Source organism: Diadema antillarum, unplaced genomic scaffold, assembly GCF_040938485.1.
Source record: "Diadema antillarum isolate AM-2024a unplaced genomic scaffold, OU_Dant_1.0 scf00000094, whole genome shotgun sequence".
Taxonomy (NCBI): domain Eukaryota; kingdom Metazoa; phylum Echinodermata; class Echinoidea; order Diadematoida; family Diadematidae; genus Diadema; species Diadema antillarum.
This window is the reverse complement of record NW_027270983.1, coordinates 1,935,531-1,957,914: the sequence shown is the minus strand read 5'-3', so window position 1 is coordinate 1,957,914 and position 22,384 is coordinate 1,935,531. Positions and strand designations below refer to the sequence as shown.

Here is a 22,384-nt window from a genome sequence, read left to right as displayed (position 1 = left end):
AGCCTGGTGTAGTAGAATTAGTAAAAAACCAAGAATCTATGTAACCCATTGAGGATGAGTCCCGAGTATACTCATGCAGGCCAGTGTCTATGGAAAATGTGTGTTATAGCAAATTCAGTCCATCCTCAACGGGTTAAGGCAGGTGGAGGTGTTTCTGTACCCTCATAAAAGGATTTTATTTACATAAATTTAATTTGCCACCGCTGAAACCACTGGAAAATGGTATGCTCATCTCAGAGAGAGCTGAAAGTGGGGGGAGGTGACATTGTAGGCGTTTGCCTTAAAACAGTTTATACTAGAAAAAAATTCCCACATAGTCTCTTCAAACCACAGGGGGAGTCCTTACTTGGGTTGGCGATCACGCAATCCCCGTCGTTGCAGGCCTGGGTCGTGTCCGGTGCGGTCTGGTTGACGCAGAAGCTATCATCGACTTCGTTTCCATTGTCGTCATAGCAACTGACGTTGCGGGTCTGCACCCCATCTCCACACGAGACTGAGCACTGATGGGAGGAAGGTGGAGATATTCACAAATAAGAGATATGAGATAAATCCAACACTACTAAACTCACAAACTGAGGGCTTGTTGAAAGGAAAAACTGATGATCAATTTTGATTTTTTTATAAAAAAAGTAAGGAGTATCACTTTGTGTTTAGATTTACTGAACAAAAAAGTAGAAAAATACAGTCAACCTTGCCTAAGTCGAATCTATTGGGACCGGCGAAAACACTTTAACTTACGCGAAATTCGACTTCCGCGGAAGTCGAATTTTTCTTCGACTTGTATTTCCAGACAAATTTTCATAATGCAGTGTCTTATCATGTTTTTAGTGGCCGTGAAATTACAGTAGACGGTAGTATTATGTTGTAATTAGTATTTTTGTTTTGTTTACATTTTAAAAAAGAATCCTGGAGCTCAATTTTTGGACTGTGATAATCGAAATGTGTTGCACGTAATTTCTGCAAATGATCGCGAAACGAACGCCGGAGTTCGGGGCGCCGTTATTTGTTCGGGGATGTTTTTACTTCAGTAAGAATTTGAATTAGATAGATATATATTTTTTTTCAATGAACTCTTCCGCACAATGCGTCATGATCTGGTCGTGATTTGCTTTTGAAAATGTCTTTACTGTCTCGACATAGCGCTTGACCTTCGCCAGACGTGCGCGATGTTCGCAAAATCTTCGTGAAATATCGAACAGACCCCGAAGCTTCTTCGGAGAATGTCTCGTGCATGTTTCCCGATATTCTCCAATAAATTTTTATAATGCAGTGTCTTTTTATGTCTTTATTGGCAGTTGACATACAGAAGACGGTATAGCAATACGTATAGTATTTAGTGTTTTTTGTTTTGTTTTGAGTTTTAAAAAATCGAGAAACTTAAGTTATTGGACTGTAATAATCGAAATGCGTTTCATGTACATCAAAGGGATCATTCGACATTTATTTTAGCATCTTCCGTAGCTGAATGTTATTGCTATTTATTTTCGAACGTAAAAGCAAACATCCGGCATTTATTTTATCATCGTACGGAGTTGAATACTATTGTTATTCATTTCCGAACGTCAAAGCAAACATCAAACGTTAATTTCCGCTGCACCATCGAACGCATCATTTCGAAATTTAAAAGCAAACTTCCGACAGTTATTTTAGCATCGTATGGAGCAGAATATTACTGTTATTCACTTCCGGACGTAAAATCAATCATCTGACATTTATTTCAGCATCTTCCGGAGCTGAATGTAATTGCTATTTACTTTCGAAAGTAAAAACAAGCATCCGACATCTATTCTATTTAATCATGGTACAAATATGGTGGTGAATATTATTGTTATTCATCTCCGGACGTATAAGTGACCATTCGACATTCATTTTAGCATCTTCCGGAGCTGAATGTTATTGCTATATATTTTCGAACGTAAAAGCAAACATCCGGCATTTATTTTATCATCGTACGGAGTTGAATACTATTGTTATTCATTTCCGAACGTCAAAGCAAACATCAAATGTTAATTTCACAATCGAACGCATCTAAATGTTACTGTTATTCATTTCAAAATTTGAAAGCAAACATCCGACAGTTATTTTAGCATCGTATGGAGCAGAATATTACTGCTATTCATTTCCGAACGTAAAAGCAATCATCTGACATTTATTTCAGCGTCTTCCGGAGCCGAATGTTATTGCTATATTTACTTTCGAAATCAAAAACAAGCATCCGACATTTATATAAATCATGGTACAAATACGGAGTTGAATATTATTGTTATTCATCTCCGAACGTCAAAGTGACCATTCGACATTTACTTTTATGGAATAGCATCTTCCTGAGCTGAATGTTATTATTTTCTTTCGAACGTAAAAGCAAACATCCGGCAGTAATTTTATCATCGTACGGACTTCAATATTATTATTATTCATTTCCGATCGTCAAAGCAAACATTCGACATTCATTTTAGCATCTTCCGGAGCCGATTGTTATCCTTATTCATTTGCAAATGCAAAATCAAATATCTGAGATTAATTTCAGCACTGTACGGAGCTTAATCTTACCGTTATTCATTTCCAAAAGTATGAGCAAAGATCCAACATTCATTTTAGTATCATACGGAGTCGAATATTACCGTTATTCATTTCCAAAATTAAAAGCAAACATCTGACATTTATTTTAGCTTCTTACGGAGCCGATTGTTACCGCTGTTCATTTCCAAAAGTAATGGCAAACATCCGACTTTTTTCGCGGGCCACCAAAATCTTCATTTCTGAAATTTTGGTTTTTATGTTCTTCTCAGCTGGACATCAAGGATACAAGGGATATTAGGGTTAACTTGTATTCGACCCTTGGGAGTATTTTATTACAAAAGTAGTGTTTTTTTTTCCTTCGCTTATTTATCGAAGAATGAAAGAATGCTTCACTCAATGTTTGAATAACGTGCGGGGAAAAAAAACCTCGACTTGTGCAATGAAAATTACATGTATTTACACAAATCTGGACTCGAAATTATCTTCGACATAGGCGAAATTCGACTTGTAAAACTTCGACTTGTGCAAGATTATTTTAAAGAAATAAGTAAAGAGAAAATCGGGACTTTTCTGGAGCTTCGACTTGGCCGAGTTTTCGACTTATGCGAGGTCGACTTAGGCGAGGTTGACTGTACTTTCACTTGAACCGAAATGAAAAAAACCCACAATGATTTGATAGCCCATGAATTTTGATTCCTGAATCATGCAATACTCGTGTCCATACTACAGTATATTCCAATTGGCAACATATACGTTGTATAAAGACATCAATTTAGAAATGTTGCAAGTTGCACTGTCTTTTTACAGTCAGTTGCCACTAGTCAGAAGTCAACGTCCATATACGTTTTTGTAATGCCCTAATGTTGATGTCTGCAGGAGTAATAGCACTGTAAATCTTGCCCTGATAAAAAGGTTGCAAGGACTGTGAATTCCTGTCATTTTGTTGTGCTTCATGACTTCATCAATTCCATCATCACTTTAATCACAGTAATCATCATAATCAGTAGTAACAGCATTATAATCTTAATTTTCAGAATTTCCCTGTACTTTTACCTCTCCATAGTATGTGATGTAATACTCTACCTAATCTGACTGTACATTTCTCTGCCTTTGATTCCACTCCTTGGATATTTTACTTCAAAATCAACAACAGGCTCATCATCATCATCATCATCATCGTAAGCACCACAAACGCTATCACTGTCATCATTTGTTAACACCTGCACCATAATTAAGCATCACTACCACTAGCATCGATCTCCCATTGCTACCATCAAGACACCCTCACCATCATCATCGTCATCACCGCCACTACACCTTCATCATCAACACTACCAGCACCACTCCCAATATCAGGATTGACATCGACCATGGTCAATTTTTGTCATCAAGGCACTCACCATCACCATCATCATTATCATCTTCTTCACCACAACCTCCATCACTATCAAGACACTTACCACCACCATCATCATCCATATCACCAACGCCTTTTTTACCATCACACAGGTTCAAGCAGTAGTGGTAGCAGTGTTACACATCATAATAGTTTATAATAAATGTAGTTGAGTATCATCATCATCACCATCATCATCACCATCATTCACCATCATCACCATCATCATCACCACCATTCACCATCATCATCACCACCATTCACCATCATCATCACCACCATTCACCATCATCATCACCACCATTCACCATCATCATCACCACCATTCACCATCATCATCACCACCATTCACCATCATCACCATCATCACCACCATCATCATCATTATCACTATACCACAACCACCAAAGCTACTACAATCTATATCATCATCATCATCATCATCATCAATACCAACGCCTTTGTTACCATCCAAACATTCCATCAGCGGCAGTGGTAGCAGTGCTAAAAAATCATGTACATGTACTTTATTATGTAGTTATGTATAATCATCATCATCACTATAACACAACCACCAACACTTGTACTTCCATCATCATCGTCATCACCACCACTCCTATCACCACTGACCAGTCACCGCTGTGCATGTAAGGTGCTTACTTCAGAAAAGTTGCCAACTTGGTAGGAGTAGACAGGGCAGTCATCCAAAGAGCAGACCTGGGTGTCGTTGGGGCGTGCCCCTCCGCAGTTAAAATCGCTGACCGTAACATTGTCCTGATCTAGGCATGTGATGTTTCGAGTCTGGATCCCAGTTCCACAGGTCACAGAGCACTGTCGTCATTAAGGGAGGCCAGCAAAGGCATGATAAATAGCCAAAAACACTTAAACATTTTAAAAGCTCATTGTCTCTCTGAAGCTTAATACCTGAATCAAACTTACATTGTACCTTTGTGTAACACCAACTATTTAGCAGTCAAATATACCCACATTTTGGTTTTGTGATGGAACTGCAGAGGATCGTTGATTGGAAAACAATGGAAATAAGTAGCTGTGAGCTCTCACAGTTTCATTCTTGAAGTTATCTATAACATCTGAAAAATATCTCAGAAATGGACTCGGCTGATATCTTCAGAAATAAACTCACTCTGAAGACAGTGACCATATTATTTAAGAGGATTACTAAAACAGTGACAAATATGCACCACACCCACTACACTGAGATGTGCTTGCAGATGCATGCATGCATGAGGCAAAGCAATCGTCACCATACAACAAACTGAAGCAAATGTGTAACTTAAGTGTTTTGCCTCTGTCGCCCAAGTGGACTTGCATGTTGCATTTGGTATTAGTTGCTGTTGCACAGTGTGTGGCTCTTTCAGAATATTACGCCCTATGATTGGTAGTGCTCTGTATACTCTGAACAAAAAAAAAAGTGTTTGTGTTTTTGTTTTGGCTAAATTTGCACTGTATTTTGACACAATTCCTTTCAACCAACCTACACTGCTGCCATTGGTGTAATTCTGAATGTGTGTGTGTGTGTGTGTGTTTTCTTTCGAGTTGAACAAATCCTATCAAAATCACATATTCCAATCTTGCTCAAAATGAAGGAAAACATAATAATACTGAACCACCAAATCTCTATAAATGCATGCTTACATACGAACACTTTCACAACTAAACACAAACTGCTGAATGATTAGAATCATAATACTAAGATTTAGTCATTGTCTCTTGGCTAAACAAAGACCTTGCTATAAAAAAAAAGATTTAAAAAAATTGATATAAGAGCTAGTTCTCCTAAAAATAGGGATTTAACATACATGTAGATCTTGTACATGTACCTTTGCTTTCAATTTTGACAGGCTAATCGACACTGCCTTCACATATCTTTTCTATTTCACTGTAAACACTCTTGTCTCCCACAACAGGCTGGGAGACCATGTGTTGCTGCAGTCAATTTTCATTCAGGAGTTTGGTTTATATTCCCTATCCCTTTTTTGTTGACATCTATCATTTTGGTCTTTAACCCATTGAGGACAAGCCGATTTTACTTCAACACATATTTCCGCAGACACCTGCCTGAGTATTCTCGGGACTAGTCATTAAAGGGTCAACAAGGGTGCCATAACATAGTACCTAATATTATAACCATATTTATGTGCCAATAAATAAAAAAAAAAATATAGCAACATCCAATCTCTCATTAATCCTCAATTTCTTTTCTTTCTTTGTTCTTTTTTTTTAGGGGCGTGGGGTCATTGTTTCTTCTGGGATATTTCCCATGATAACAGTCTGAACCTGTGAAGGGTTATACACAAAGTTTTGACATCCAACCTCTCATTGATCGTCCATTTCTTTTTCTTTTCTTTTTTTTTTTGGGGGGGGGGGGGCATATTGTCACTGCTGGGATGGTTGCCATGACAACAATTTATGCATCACAGTTTGAAGCTGTGAAGGGTTCTACACAGTTTTGACATTAGCACATGAGCAGCTGTTACTGTACAACACAGCCGAGGCAGAATGTTGATAAGGGTATTAATGTTAGAAGAGCACAGCTTGAGATATCAGCAAAAGCAAAGGCATGACTAATGCATGTAGACATTACTACCAGAATTTGCAATGCATGCAAGTCAGCTTTTGAGAAATGCATAGCTACAGTACTACACTGTATTAGGCTGTAATTTGTACATAGCACTTTGAGGTGTACTGTAGGAGAGAGGCTAGCAAGACAGGCTGAGTGAAATGCTATAGTAAAGAGGACAGGGAGGGTAACCTACCACTCCCCAGGCAGACACCTCCCAGCCATAGACTGGGCAATCAGGGCCACGGCAGGGCACGCGGGTGGGAGGGACAGGGCCACTACACTGCATCCTTGTTGGGTCAATGTTCCCATCCTGGTCTCGGCAGGACGCTCCTAGCCCCCTGGTCCCAAGGCCACACGTGACCGAGCACTGTGCGTCCATTTGGTGTGTCGAGTGGAGTGAAGAGGAGGTTAGAGTTTGGGTACAGGAGATTTGAAACAGATCAGAAATGCACACACAATGCGAAAGGACAAGAGTATTTGCCGCAAAGAAAAACTAAATCGGAAAATGAGTACAGCGTTACACAATACCTGAGAATCTAAAGAGAGTGCTCCTAAATGTCTTTGTACAGGAATAGAATAAAAGAGGATAGATACAGTGAGTGAAAAAATGAAGACCCATCTTAAAGTATTATACAACACCCAAAAAGAATGCAGCTATCCAATTGGTCGATTGCCCCATCATGTGACATTCAGTTAAAAATTCCATCGCACGCTGTGGCTGTCAGCCGTGCAATTTTGTTTGAGCAAATAAATTTAGATAGCGCATGGCTGACCTCGTGTAATTTCCATTACATGGCTCTGATGTCACAATAAACAAACATTTACCATGCACACTCCACAATAACAAGCGCGCTTACAAGCACGCACTTTTGTAACTCAATTTTATTAACAACTTCATGACCGCTTGGTTTCGCGTATGCATGTACACGGCTGTCTGTGACTGTGCGGCTACTCATTCGTCTTTCATAGGAAATGGTTGCCTTTTTTACGCTAAATTCCAAAATCTGTGTGGAACACATCTATTGATGTCTGAGGTGCTGTATAAAACAAATAGTGTATGGTCTTTACTCGTGCAATGAAACATCACTTTGCACTCGTGACCATTCTATATTTGTTTACCAACACTGCCAAAATCATCATAAACGCACACCTGAAACACTGCAGTTGATAGAGCACAGGAATGGAATATCAAAGAACAAAATTCAGAGCTTTTTGAATTTGAGAGCGGCTTCAGAAGGAAATCCATTTTACTAGATGTATGAAGTAGTGCATGCAAAAGGACGAATAAAAGTAGAAAAAAAGAAAGAGAAAAGAAATCAGCCAGGTTTCGAGATGAACTAGCAGTAGATCCTGTATACTACATGTACGTACTAAATACATTAAGTGACATGTACTGCATGCAAAAGGACAAATGAATATAAAAAAAAATTATGGGCCAGCTTACCGCGGAGGTTGGGAAAGTGACATAGCGAAATACGGGGCAATCAGTGAGATTGCAGGCTCGCTCCTCAACTGGTGGGATGTCCATTAGATAGTCCTCACACAGGGAGGTGTTGACAACTGTGGTGTTGTCCGCCAAGCATGCCACGGTGCGGGTTTGGGTGGCACTGCCGCAAGTTGCCGAGCACTGATGTTGGTAGGTGGTGGTGATGGGGGGAGGGGGGGGGGGGGGGAAGTAGATAACGACCATCAATCAAATATTGCCAGTACAGTTATCATTCATGACACCCTCACAAATGCAGATATGTGCCAAGGCAGGCTACCCATATAAGCCAGTTCCCTGTTCAAATCTGCACATGAGCAGAAAAGGTCATTTGTACCAACAGGCGCATTAGTTTTAACTTCATTTTAACTTCATTGAGATAAACATTTGTATGAATGATTATTCATACAGTCCTTATAAATGGTGCTTGTCAGCACATCCACCTGACAGAAAAAGTGGCAGGCAATATCAACAGAAAGAGATTGTTATACATTCAGTGCAAAGTAAAAAAAATGGATGCTTTTCCATGTATCATTTGACAGATCATTCTGGCCATCTGGTCTACTCAAATTCATTCTTTGTTTGAACAAAATTGATGAATCCCATAAATTGTTATGTAAAGCTTATGCGCTGAAAATGAGTGCAGTGCCCCTAACTGACTGAGAAAAAAAAAATAAAGGTCATTTGTACCAATGTGCTCATGAGCTAACTCCGAACTGGCTCATTAACTCTTTATATACCACAGTGTAAAGTAGGCATGCTCTGGGGAGACATTCTGTTTCAAAAGCCGTGTATAAATTTTTTTTTTCAATGTCTATGCTTGACATGCAAAGAGTAAAATTGTAGAGAAAACTCCAAGCTTTGCTGTAATGTGAATTTTACGACAAATCTATGATAATTTTTCATTCAAATGACCAGTAGCTACATTCTTGTCCAGGGCTGTTAGGTATGTCACACAACTGTGACAAAAAAGAAACTAGAATTTATGCGCAAAACCGCAGGTGGAACATCACTTGATATCCAACAACATAATGCAAGCTACATGTACGAGGAATGGAATCACGAGTAAAGCTTTCATTGTACATGCGTACAGTGCCATTTGGCAATATATCTATTGGTTTGGGCGGGATTGTGTGTTCAAGCAAAATACGCGAACATGGCACGCTGTCAACTTGGAGTTGAGCTGCGAACATGGCACATAAAGAGTTAAACACAACATTGAGTATTCTCAAGCCCATCATCACGAGAGCATCTTTCATATCCATTACCTCACATCCTGTATTTTCTTATTTACACCTTCATTTACACTGCTTCAAGTATGCATTTCAAAGAAATAGTTCAAATATGCAAATTACAGTAGATGAAGGAAAGATGTACTCATTGACCATCGCTGCATTCTGAAAGCTTCATATTCCCAGAACGATTTCCAGTTGTGTCAGATTTTCATGAAACTTTCTACAGTTCGGTCTACATACAGTGGACTTTCACCTCAAGAAATTTAGCTAAAAGGTTTGATTTCACACTAACACTGATTACTAATTATTGATTATATTGATTATACCGGAGCAATGACGTATAGTCGTGGACAAGGTGCAAATCTGGCCCAGTATGAACATATCCACATTTGACCTCTGACCAAATTATATGGTATCTTTTTGAGCCCAGGTGTATGCAAGTGGGTAAATAGCAATACTGGGGTAGTGATGGTGGGTATAACCAAATGGAGATCACTGTTTAGACTGAAGCTACTGCCCTAGGTAAATAAGGGGCCATTTGAGTGGTCTCCTAAAGCAAATCAAACCATACCAAACGCGCGCCACAGAAGTGCTCGAACACTCCTAAAGTGTACCATACCGAACTGAACTATAAGCCAAAAGTGGACCACTTCCCGATGTGCTCAAAAAGGGTACCAAAAGCCTACCAAAAGTTTGCATGTGAAGAATGTGCCTAATATCTACATATGTCTTTAATGCAAAGAGTTCATTCTCTTTGTTCGGGACATCTGTAAATAGTAGTCTAAGCGCACTAGGTGAATAACCCTGTTAATTGCCTCAAAATGTGTGCCCCCCTCTAAAAATAACTTGTGAGGTACGCTTTCTCAACACAGCACTCAAACGCTCCACATTTGGCACAGTTTGGGTTCAGCTTTAGTTCAGTTCATTTTGGTTCACTTTTGAGCGCTCAAGTGCACTGTAAGACTATGTCATCATAGTCAAGTTCAAAAATTGCATTACGACTTACGTGTATCCATAAGTCAACGGGGTAGGGGGTATGTAAAATCGATACCAGGAGACTCACCTCTGACCATTCAGAGACGTTATACGAGTACGAGCACGGGTCCAACTCGCAGGGGATCGCAGACAGAGGGCGCTGTCCATAGCACTGCTCGTCGCCAAGAGTGTTACCCTGGCTGTCCTGGCAGGTCACATCGCGGGTCACAACCCCGACTCCACAGGTCGCAGAACACTACCAAATTAATGGTGAAAAGGTTGACAATTAGAGGTGCCATCTCATGTGATTCTAGGCAGAATTTTACATCTGAATTTGTATCAATAAATGCATGCCACTTAAAGGGAGGGTCTAGTTTCAGTTTAGATGGGGCTTCAGATTTCCAACATTTTGTTTATTATGACTTTTTGAGAGGAGAAACCTCTTGTGAAATATCAAAAAGCATCATAATAATTCTGATAGAAATTAAACGTTAATCTGATGAAGTTGGTTTTGAAATGGTTGAGATATCCAAAACAAAGCGATTTTAATAAATAGTGGAACCCACCGTTTATTAAGATTGCTTTGCTTCCCTTTGTTTCAGGATATCTCGGCCATTTCAAAACAGATTTTCATCTAATAAACTTGGAATCCTCATCTCAATCAAAACGATACCATCCCTTTATTAAAGGTTTGTATCTGTTTACACCAGACACAAGTCCCTATTCCAAATCCGAGTATCTATGATATCCACATTGCCACAATAGGCTGGTGCATATCTACTGCAGTGAAAACCAGCTATCTCACCCTTATTGTTCATTGTTCACTGATTGCTACAGGTGTCTTGAACCAGCTGTCACCAAAGAAACCCCCTGCGTGCCACATCATTTCTTTATCGCAGGTATGTGTGCACATTTGACTCAATGGCACACAAAGGGTCTGTGATTGTGTTATCGTGGTCTTCCTGTTCGACTGAGGCACATCGCAAGGACAGAGAAGGTTGACTACCTTGGAACTAGGTCAAGTTCAGATTACTAAGTTAGGTAATCATCTGAATTCAAATTCAAAGCACAGCAGGCTAAAGCAAAGTTCCTAGGCAGATAACAGGTTAATCTCACGATTTCCTCCACAAAGACAGAATAATAAAATTTTTCACGCCTAGCTGTGTACCTCGCCAAACATGCCGACGGTGAAGCCCTGCCTGGGACAGGGGAGGAACGAGAAGGTGAGGTTGTAGCCGGGGTAACGGTTCTCCCCGTCAGTGAACAGCCCCACGCTGGTGGGACTGATGGCGCTGGACACCCACAGGTTGTTGGTTGGCAGCTCATTGCCGCACAGGCGGATTCCAAGCTGGGGCATGCTGGAGTCTGCAATCTGCGAGGAAAAGAGCAAAGGATTTCAAAGGTACAATAACTGTAGTTTATTGCAACTGATTGACAAATTGCCCTACATCGACATAGGGCAATTTGTCAATCAGTTGCAATGAAAACATCTCGACGGAAGAATTTCATGAACTTGAATAACTGTAGTTTAACCAAAACATACAAGTACACATTGAGCACATACACCGGTAATTTTCGCTGACAGGCCGAATCATGTCACTGTGATGCACAATTTTTTTTTTTGTTAACCTCCCCACACCTGCAAAATCCTCTCATTAAACGGTACACTCATTATACCACAATTGTCTATACTCTACAGAAATATGACATGCCGCATACGCACAGCAATTCCCTCTCTGTACATGAAGAGTTCCTTTCCAAAAATTTCAAAACTTTGAAGAGCTTACTGCGTGAGACTACTCTAGGCGAATACAGTTTTGTCAAAAAGAGTAAAGACCCATATGAAGAAAAATGGATTTAGCACTTGTTGAAATGAAACTCTTCATATGTTTTGGTGTGATCATTCTCAGATATTCTCAGCCTAATGCACTGCAGTTTGAGAGTAGAAAAAAAAAAAACCCGAGTGCAGACAAGATATCTGCTAACCACATGTACAATGACTTGCCTGATATTTGCTTATATTGCCAATGAGTTACATTTCATCCGTTTTACTTTGTTTTGATTTGTTTTGTTTTGTTTTTTGCTTCAAGGCAAGCAGACAGATTTGGCTGAATGTTTCCATTACCAGCATCACGTTCTACCCCTACCATCAGATAATCCTTGTCACAGTTCTCCGAGGGCTCGATGTCAATCTCCTGCACGGTGATGGCGATGCAGCCTGCGTAGTTGATGACGATGTTGCTGCACTCCAGGTCATTCTCATAAAGGTGGTTGGGGTAGCCGGGCGACGTGAGCTGATTATCGTTCTGGTTGGTGTAAACGAGGGAGCACTCTGTACGGAGGAAGAAAAATCCGAAAATACCATTGCAGTCTTTTGTTTGTTTAGTTTTATTTTCCATCCAGGAAGGTGGGTGGAGAGCCAATATTTAGCTGCACTAGCTGGTCTTGCATTTAGTCCAGGTTATGCACCCAACTCTTTGCATCTCCATCAGTGTAATCTTAGACTTCCAGCTCACAGCTGCCCTTCTACAATCACCCTTCCTTACACTCCTCCGTATCACTTCACTCCTTCAACCTCACCTTTCTAGGGTCACCTTTCTAGGGTCATCTTTTGCCTAGCGATGATCCTTTCATAGACTAGATCCACATGGTGTTAATGCAAACCTCTCTTCCTCATTAACATCACCATGCAAACTTTAAAACTCCTTAACCGTACATATCAAAAACTACTCGTGGACATCTTCATTCAATTCAATGCAATGGACTGGACGGAGAGCGCCACACGCAGTCAGGTCCCCACCTTGAGGGCAAGGGTCAAAGCTGCAGGGGATGGTGTCGTCGGGACGGTCCCCGGGGCAGCTCTCCTCCTGCGAGAACGGCATTCCGGTGCGCTGATCGAGGCAGTAGACGTTCCTCTGCTGGACACCGCTTCCACACGTCACAGAGCACTGCATGTAGAGAACAAGAGACAAATGGTTACACCATCCTCGTTGTGGTTCATTCATGCATGCCTTACCCTACGTAATATCGTATGCATGGACGATCAACGAACAGATGTGAGCAAATTTTCACAAAATGGCAAACGTAAGATTGGAAAAAGGTGTAAGGGCAACACTGTCTCATCTCTTTTCGATTCGTATTTGTGAGACACATTGGAATACAAAGAGAGAGTGTTGCTTTAACAGGTATTATTCCGCGACAAAGAATGAAGGGTTGAGGAGGCAGGGGATGAAGAAAATCAGTTTGGATGTAAATGTCTGCGTGAAATCAAGTACCACTCATGTTACCCTGAGATGACATTTGTTTTTTTACCCCGAGCTTGGATAACTTTCACAATCTCTCTCTGCCAAGACTCACCCCGCCGACGTTCTCCGCAACCCACGTGACATTGGGGCAGTCCCTTGGGCTCACTACTACTTGGTAACCATAGGTCTCCACGGCTTCGTTGCTGATCAGCGTGATGGTCAACTGCTCGGAGGTGGAGTAGATGGGGGACGGGACTGGCACGACAGTGCCACAGAAGGTGAAGCTGATGTCCTCATTGTTCGGGTCAGCAACCTAGACACAGGGGAAGATGGGGGGAGATGAGAACGTATTCAGACCATAAGCTGGCGGATTCTTATATGGTAGTACATTCGTACATGCCCGAGCAGCATTTAAAGTTTATCTATTACACTATAGTTGTATCGAAAATATACGTTCTGCACAACAACAAAAACTTTACACATTGCTCCATCATGGTTTTTTTTTGTTTTTTTTCTACCAAATATCAGGTTTCTGTTGTTTGTATCTGTTATCAAATATCACGTATCACGGCTGAGTGGATCATCTCTGTATGACATAAGCATGGTATGGTTTGTGGGTTCTAGCCCAATGAGTTTGCCCTTCAGCAAGGCACTTTGTCCACATTGCTGCTCTCTACCCAGGAGTATAAATGGGTACCCAGTAGGATGAGAAAATTTATGTTGGTTGATCAGCATGTGCATGTCTGTAAAATAGCTGCGAGCGGCTGGAATGCTCCCCCTAGGGAGTTAGGAGAGAGAGCATTGTCAGCACTGGTCAGAAATATGAAATGCGAAATGCGCTCTATCAAAACTAGCTATTATCATTATCATTATCATTATCATTAACACTATCATTATCATTATCATTATCTTTTAACAATCATTTTACTAAAGCTGAATCAGATAATCAGATAAGACGGGCATTCCAGTGACATATTTGATGCTGCCTGTATAATGTTTGAAGCACTCACTGTGATGCAAACACTACCCTTGAAAAAAATATCCTTGATGAACATACATGATTGGATGACGGGGTGGACGGGTGTTTCAGATTCAGTTGTATTGAAGTCAATATTGTTTCTCAACTCTCAATAAATTTTTTGGATTCTTGTATGGATTCCCCACTGAAACAAAAACTTAGTAGCTATTTTCAATATACAAATCTGCACATACACACTCATAGTGACACTTCAAGCAGAACAAAAGACTAATCTTTACAGCACAATACACAAGAATGCAAAGTCTTTTCCTGCATCGTTCCATTTCCGAACGAAAATCTTGGAACCCGACATCGGCTACCAGTAGCTCCCCCTATGATTTTGAAAGAGCATGAATGCAAAAATTCAATTTCCACTGATGATATACAAAAATCATTGATGCAATTTCTCCTCACCGTCAGCGAGTCATTTTCGCAATCCGTCGAGTTCTCCAGCCTGAGGAAGATGAAGGACAATGCCAAGCAAGTTCCCCCAGAGGAGGTGAACGTGTCGACACAATTCGCACGACTGGGATAAGGATGAGAGCTCTCCACTAGTATAGTCTGGGTCACATTGAAAGAGCGGTCGCAAGCTGGGAAAGGGGGAGAAACCAGTAAATGTCTCTAGTCTTTGCATTTCTTCTTCACTCAAATTGCAACTGTATACCTATTTTCATGTCACTTGGTGGCAAAAATTTTGAAAAAAAAAAAGATGCGTCACCTTACATCATGTGAAGTTGCTCCTCAGAATATCTGACCGATTGTCATAGCATGATCTGATGATACCGTGGTTCTCACAGAAACTTGCCATGGCCCTACTTTTGTCATGGGATTTACAATCTATTCTTTTTTTTCCCCTTAAACTTTGATGGTGGGCATGAGAACCAAGCTAAACTAAATCTAACTGAACAATGGAAAAGGCACTACCTATGAAAGTGTTGCTTTGATGTTATGTTAAAGCTTCAGATTTTTTTGTTTTGTTGTTGTTGTTGTTGTTTTTTTTTGGGGGGGGGGGGGAGGCATTGGAGGGGGTGTTTTTATCACACACATAATATTTAACCCGCACGTGATGCATTATCAAATGTCAGGTCTCTTTGGCACAGGCACATTGTTGTTGACACCGAGTTTTTGAAATCTGCCACCGTTTGAAATTTTTACACTTACACTGTAAGTGCAGTTTTACAACAAAGAGAATCACTTGGACTCATCAAAACCTGCTTCAGAGGCTTTCGATTTGTGGCTATGGCAGGTCTGCAGAGTAGATGCTTTATAAGCACCATTTTCTTCATATTTTATTTCATGTATTTGTTTCTGTAACTTTTTTTAACGAATAAAATTGCAAAGTTTTTGACTTGTCTAAGTTATTGAAATTGGGAAAATATATTTCAAATATAATCAATTAACCCGTTGAGGACGAACTGATTTTGCTACAACACGCACATCCCATAAACACTTGCCCCAGTTTACTCAGGACTCGTCCTCAATGGGTTAAATATGAGGGAATCTTCCTCATATAGTTGAGCCTATAGACATACAAGGTCTACTCCTGGAAATACTCACATGGACATTCTCCAAGATTACAAGATGCTGTGGCCTCGGGCGGGGTCTCGGGGCACTGGGAATCATCAACCACGGCACCGGTATCAAGGTTTACACAATCGACATCCCTCGTTTGTGTGCCCTCTCCACAAGATACTGAACACTGCAGGACACCAGAAGTAAAAATCAAAAAGTACAAAGCGTGATACAAAGAAGAGGAGGGGATGGAATCAGTCCAAACTAGAAAAAAACACCTTCACCACGCAGCTCATTTCCACACACATTTTCTATGCTAAAGATACAACCCTATTTCAAAGAAGGTGTGAACAGACCTTCCATTTCTGATGTTGGAGAAGTATACAAGTACAACCATGGTGTCACAAAAGTTGAGTTTTAAAGAACAGAGAGCATGAATATACTGCACATACTGCAGCAAAGTGTGCAAAATTAGCATGAGCCAAAGAGAAGAAGTCCATGCATTTCTCAGCTGTTTATGAGCTGAACATTGCAACAACAACAACAACAACAACAACAAATTGCATTAAAAGAAGTTTTTGCAAATAGCAAAGATTCACTAAAGCAAATAATAAAATCCTGAAGAAGGTGAAGGGGTCAAAAGATGAACCGATGGATATACCTCTGAGAAGTTGCTGTAGACGAAGCCAAACATGGGACACTCAATGGGGGCCAGGAACAGCTCGAAGCCAAGCTCGGATCCCGGCGTCTCGGTTCCGTCGGTGACGAACGTTAGCTCCACCTGGCTGCTGCGAGAGTCCCAGGTGGAGAACTGTCCGGGGCCATCACCACAGTACTGCTGCGTCAGGTGGTCTGTGCTTTCCGCTTGGTCACTGATCTGCAAAGCGGTTCAAGTTTAGGTGCAAGATGTTAACAACTGCTGGAGAGAGAAACTTGAAGCATTCTATACTTGCATCTACTACTGGGTGACTAACACACGCATCACACATTTCCATAGTGCTTCTCCATAGGAATCTTCTATCATGAGTCTATTCTTACTGATTGTCTAGTACTTTTAATACTAGTAGGTGATACGTAGAAGTTCATGTGGACTAAAAACGAAGTACATAGAATAATTCAAGATTTTTAGTTTCACTTGGTATCACAGAGTACAAAGGACACAACATTTTCATGCCATGACTCAATAAATATTCACAAAATTGATACACACATTTTTTTTTCTGTCTTCATACTTTCTCGTTAAACTCAGGACACAGAGTAGACCTTTTTGGGGTGTGTCCTTTGGTCCATCTCAAAGGCTTGCATTTCATCCCCAATCTACATGTATGGTTAATAGTATCCTCTATTTGGACTCAGTTTTCTTCTATTTACGTTTGTTACATATTCAAAAAGCTGCATCACTACGGTGATCCCTCGCATTTATCCCCAAGTTGAATTATCCTTCGGGTTTATGCCAGGTTTAAGTGCGTGCGTGTGTGTCACACACAAAACACACTGCTATTATATAGCTTCTGACCATCCGAGCATTGAGAATTTAGGGTTTCTGGGACAAACACTGAACTAGGGCTTTCTATAGCTCAGTCGGTAGAGCACCGGGCTAGCAACCGGAGGTCTCCGGTTTGAGTCCCGATGGAATCCCATTTTCTTTGCTCAATTTTCCAATAATAAATTAATCTTTCCTTATCAAAATCCACACTGTATGCCACAGTCAACTTTCTTGTTGTAACATCAGAAGAGCATGAACGCTTATTTTATTCAGGTATCTGAAGTCACCTCTAATTTGCTGGCCATTTACAGCACACCTGTCGTTTTTTTACCCTGACTAAAGGTCAGCAAATAAAATGATCTATAAACAAATCAAGTACAATCCAAAACACATGTACTGTATGTCTCGAAGTTCTTGATATTGTTCATAACTGATTGAAAAAGGTCACTGCTTGAAACTCAAACTCACCTCTAGATAATCCCGACAACGGTTGCGGGCATCCGCCATCTGGAATCCGAAGTTGAGGAAGGTCAGTCGCACGCACTGGGAACCGTAGTCGATGAGGTAGCGGCAGTTCTGGTTGGTCTCATATTCGCCCTCGCCATAACCAGGGCTGGTAACGGTGATTGATGTCTCATTGATGAACTGGTCACAAGCTGGATGGGTTCAATAAAAGTTCAAAAGTCAGATTTACGGTGCATACAGTGGAAAAGGTCAAATTGATCTATTTCTTTGTTACAGAACTTGCAGTCTTGAAAGAACTTAACACATGTCACTTGAAATGGAGCAACCAGATGAACAAGTACACTGAAAGCCAGGACGAATAATCAGAAATTGTTTCTTCCTTTGGTCTACTCTCTATTGTCAACTCCGTGGGATTAAAGAAATTATGAATTTGTACAATGTATCGATAAGATATTGACATAACCGGTCTTTTTATGAGAAATGTAAAAAAATACGAGAACTAAGTTGAAAGTTAAAAAATCAGTTCCACAGTCTTTGCCTTTGAGAAAAAATTTTCTAGACCTTGCAATAGACCCGGTCCTCAGATGAAAGATGTACATTGCAACTCAGTGCTTGTGGGTACATGTCTATACAAACTATACATAGTGACGTGTGTCCATAAAATCTATTCGTAAGTTGGTGGAATTCATTAATTGCATAACCTGCCATCCCACTCTCAACATACAGCATCAAAGTTCTGTAAGGGGTCAGGCACTCACTTGGACAAGGCTCGTCGTTGCACGGTAGGAATTCCACTGGTCTGGCGTCGGAGCAGAACTGGTCGGCCACCTCCATCCCATCCGAGAGGTCGATGCAGGTCACATTCCTGGACCGGAAACCGCCCCCACAGGTTACATCGCACTGGAAACCACACAGAGGATTGTTAAGCAAGAAGTGCCATCTCGTACAATTCAGTCAATGTGGAATGGTGTACATTATTCAAGTGCAATTCAAAGTTATGAAGTCGAGTGTAGTGAATAAAGGAAAACTCCACATCTTATTAAACATTCTTCTATTACTGTTGCAGTCAAGTCAAATGACATGCTTACGGATGCTTGCATGTCAGCGGATTTTAACACTTGCTCTGCTTTTCATGTTGATTGGCACTTCTGTGGAGGTACTTTCTCATGCCATGGACAGACATGTCTCGAAAACTGACTGTTGAGGAGTAGACGTTACAGTACCATGATCCCCCAATTCCAAAATAGTGTAGCCTTCTCGTTGGATTGGCACAGTTCATGGCAAGCTGGCAGCCTGATTTGCAATACACTTTAAGGGGTTCAGCTCAATGCTAAACTCTGCAAGTTATACATATTGTACCCAAGTGTCTTTTTAACACAATAAGAGTTAAACACAAATAAATCTACATGTAACTAGCCAGCCAGAATACATAAGCATACATCATTCCAAGATATTGTGTGATTCTGGAATGAGCAGTTTGTCAATAATGTGACATTTTTATCAGAAAACAATCAAATCCTTGCTGATCATTGTATTGCAAAGACTGTCAGACACACGTACATTGTACAGACTGCAGACCCAAAGATCAGAAAAGCATAACAAACCTTGCCATACATTTGTTCCCTTAGTTTTATGGAGCAATGAGCTAATTTTTTAAGTGCTGCATATATATGAGGTTTGCAAAGCAGATCCTTGCTACCAAGGCATTATCTGCATCTTGCAATCGCAATTCAATCAAATGCAATTTTATTGTCAATTTCTGGATGTTTGTTTGTTTGCGCACATACATAGAACACATCAGTACATACACTGTAGGTAAAATTCATACATACAGAACACAGTTATAACTTTAGATATATTGTACAGAGACAGACAAGGAACATAGAACAATGTGTGACCGTGCACCACAAAAAATAAAAACAAAAAGTCACACCCCTTAATTTTAAGTGAGGACTCAAAAAAGGGTGAAATCGTTCAACCTACATGTAGTCAATCTTGAGTTTTTCATATTTTGTGAAAGAGCTATCCTTCTTCTACATTATACTTCAGTTTGGTATCTTAACATGAATTGGAAAGCGTGTTTTTAGCAGTTTTTCTACAACCCTTTTTGGGGAAGAGTAGAATGATCAGGTTTGACTAATAGGCCACTTTTCATGCCTCGAAATCCTTTGCACACTCTTCACTTTCAAGTCTATTAACTTTTGAAAGGATGATGCTACTGCTTTGAAAGTTAGCATTAATCATGGGCAGAATGTGCTAATAGAACATGCTTAATTTCAGCTTAATCTGATAATCCCTTCATTGTTGTTGCTACGGTGGTTTACATCCTGTGTTTTGTCCCTTTCATGGCACAGCTAGCACGGCTTGGTAAAGATTAAGCGCTTGAATAGACCGTGTACTTCCCCTCTTTTCTCAGTTAACACTTTTCCAGAGTATGTGCTTTCTTTCCTGTATTTAGGTCGGTAAGAGAAGTCCATTTGAATAGAGTTATACATCATTTTCGAGCTTAGAGTCTGCTCTTTCAGAATTTGCCCTTAACTAAAAATCCATGTCTAGCGACTTTTTGTCAGTTTTGTGGTGCAGGGTCACATATAATACAATCTATCATAAATTGACCATGGATGGCATCCTCACCTCTCCGAACTCCTTGTCGGCGATGAAGCCGTACTGGGGACAGGGCACGAAACCATTCAAGAGGCGGAAGCCGTCGAAGCCCTCGTCGACCACGCCATCTGTGACCAGCGTGAGCGTCACCTCGCTGGAGCGTGAAGTGATGGATGGAGCGTTGTCACCGCAGATGATAATCGTACGGCTGTAATTACCTTCCTCCTCATACTGTTCACGCATAGAAAACAAGGAAACGTATGTAACTGTAGAGTATATACACTTGTACATGTATACTGTAAAATAATATTGTCATAGCATGAAATTTTTGTGAATTGGAGCCAAAGGCCTCTTCCGCAGCATGAAATTTCGCGCATTACCTCAAACATTCACTGCATTTAATATAGACAAGAACTTTTACATGCATTTAAATTTTGCTCAATCTTGGCTCTCGTGAAATTACATTTCGTGAAAAAACATTTCTTGTTTTATGGTATATATTTCTTAGAAAACTTTATACAATCATTATTGTGTAAAATGTCTGCACATATAATCCAATCTCTTTCTCAAGATTTCACAAGATGACACTAGGACCAATAATTTGCAAGGGAATGTAGAACAAGAGCAGTGGCCTCTAATTTAATCTGTATAATGCATTTTCCAGGTACATGTTCAAATGCGTTTCAATCAATTCTTAAATATAATTTTTACATCAATTGCAACATGTGGCTTTTGTAAGAGAAAGTTTGTGCATCTTTGGACGAGCACGGCATTTGCCGTTCTCAGGAACAAGTGAGCATACCCCTGGGTGGTAGAAGGCTAAATGGGTCACCACATATTCTTTCTTGGGTATGTACAATTGTATATGGTCCTGGAAAGGGCATTACCCACTCCCGATGTTTCTACAAGCACATTCTTGCCATTTTTCAAAAGAATTGAGCGTTTCCTTCCATAAAATCTAGTCACATAGTAGACTTGCATGATATTTTTCAATTTTTTCCTTTCTGGTCAAATGGCGTTTTGCGTGTCATTTTTTCTGTTTTTCATTTTCTGCTACACATAACTTGTGAGTGCATTGTGAGAGTTTTCTTTTACAGAAAAGCATCCCTCCCAAATTTCAGACCTGACTGAATTGTGAGCAATGAGCAATTGTGAGTTCAATCTCACTTCTCATTCCATCTTTTTTCAACTTACGGCAATAAAATTTAGCACGCACAATATATGTCCCTCATTTACATACATTGTACATGAACATGCATCGACAGACATTTTTTGACAAACATTCCTTGTAAAAATCTCATCGAGCACACCCCTAGCCAGGTGAGAGAGAGAGAGAGAGAGTCAGTTGCAGAGTGAACTCGAACAAAAACACATACCACGAGATAGTCTCTGTCGCACTCCCCGTCTCTGTTGCGCTCAGGCAGGTCGATTGAGATGAAGACCAGGCTATGGCAACCGCCCTCTGTGTTCACGTACTCGTAGGAACACTTCTCCCCAACTGCACTGTAGGGAACCGCCGGCTGCAGGTTCTCGTTGGTGGTGTTGATGTAGCGATCGCAGCCTTTTTTTATTTCACATTCATAGTTTTTCGGGAGGGGGGGGGGGGGGAGGGCGTCGGGGGCATGGTACAGGATTTAGATGGAAAAGGATTACAGACAGGATAGACAACATTGTGGGTAGGAAGAAAGAAATAGAGGGCAAAAGATAAAATATAGAAACAAGATGAAACGTTAGGATTGTCAGTGAAATACTTACTTTCTGTGTAAATGCATACGCTGAATACAACTTGGTAATTCACTACTATCTACACACTAGAGCATTACTACACTGTCACTCACTTTTCCCTATTAGAAAAAATGAT

The 22,384-nt window shown here is 40.5% G+C and overlaps 1 protein-coding gene across 1 annotated transcript in view; it reads right to left on the bottom strand.

The window, feature by feature from the left end:
• Window positions 1-22,384, bottom strand: part of LOC139718438 (uncharacterized) — a 162,846-nt gene that overhangs the window by 1,827 nt on the left and 138,635 nt on the right. Inside the window, 16 exon segments of the mRNA XM_071629910.1 lie at window positions 347-500; window positions 4,577-4,747; window positions 6,694-6,867; window positions 7,945-8,127; window positions 10,282-10,449; window positions 11,362-11,565; window positions 12,341-12,525; window positions 12,994-13,141; window positions 13,551-13,751; window positions 14,871-15,046; window positions 16,014-16,155; window positions 16,630-16,845; window positions 17,923-18,110; window positions 18,678-18,819; window positions 20,554-20,754; window positions 21,900-22,084. Coding sequence (XP_071486011.1) covers window positions 347-500; window positions 4,577-4,747; window positions 6,694-6,867; window positions 7,945-8,127; window positions 10,282-10,449; window positions 11,362-11,565; window positions 12,341-12,525; window positions 12,994-13,141; window positions 13,551-13,751; window positions 14,871-15,046; window positions 16,014-16,155; window positions 16,630-16,845; window positions 17,923-18,110; window positions 18,678-18,819; window positions 20,554-20,754; window positions 21,900-22,084 — 2,838 coding nt within the window.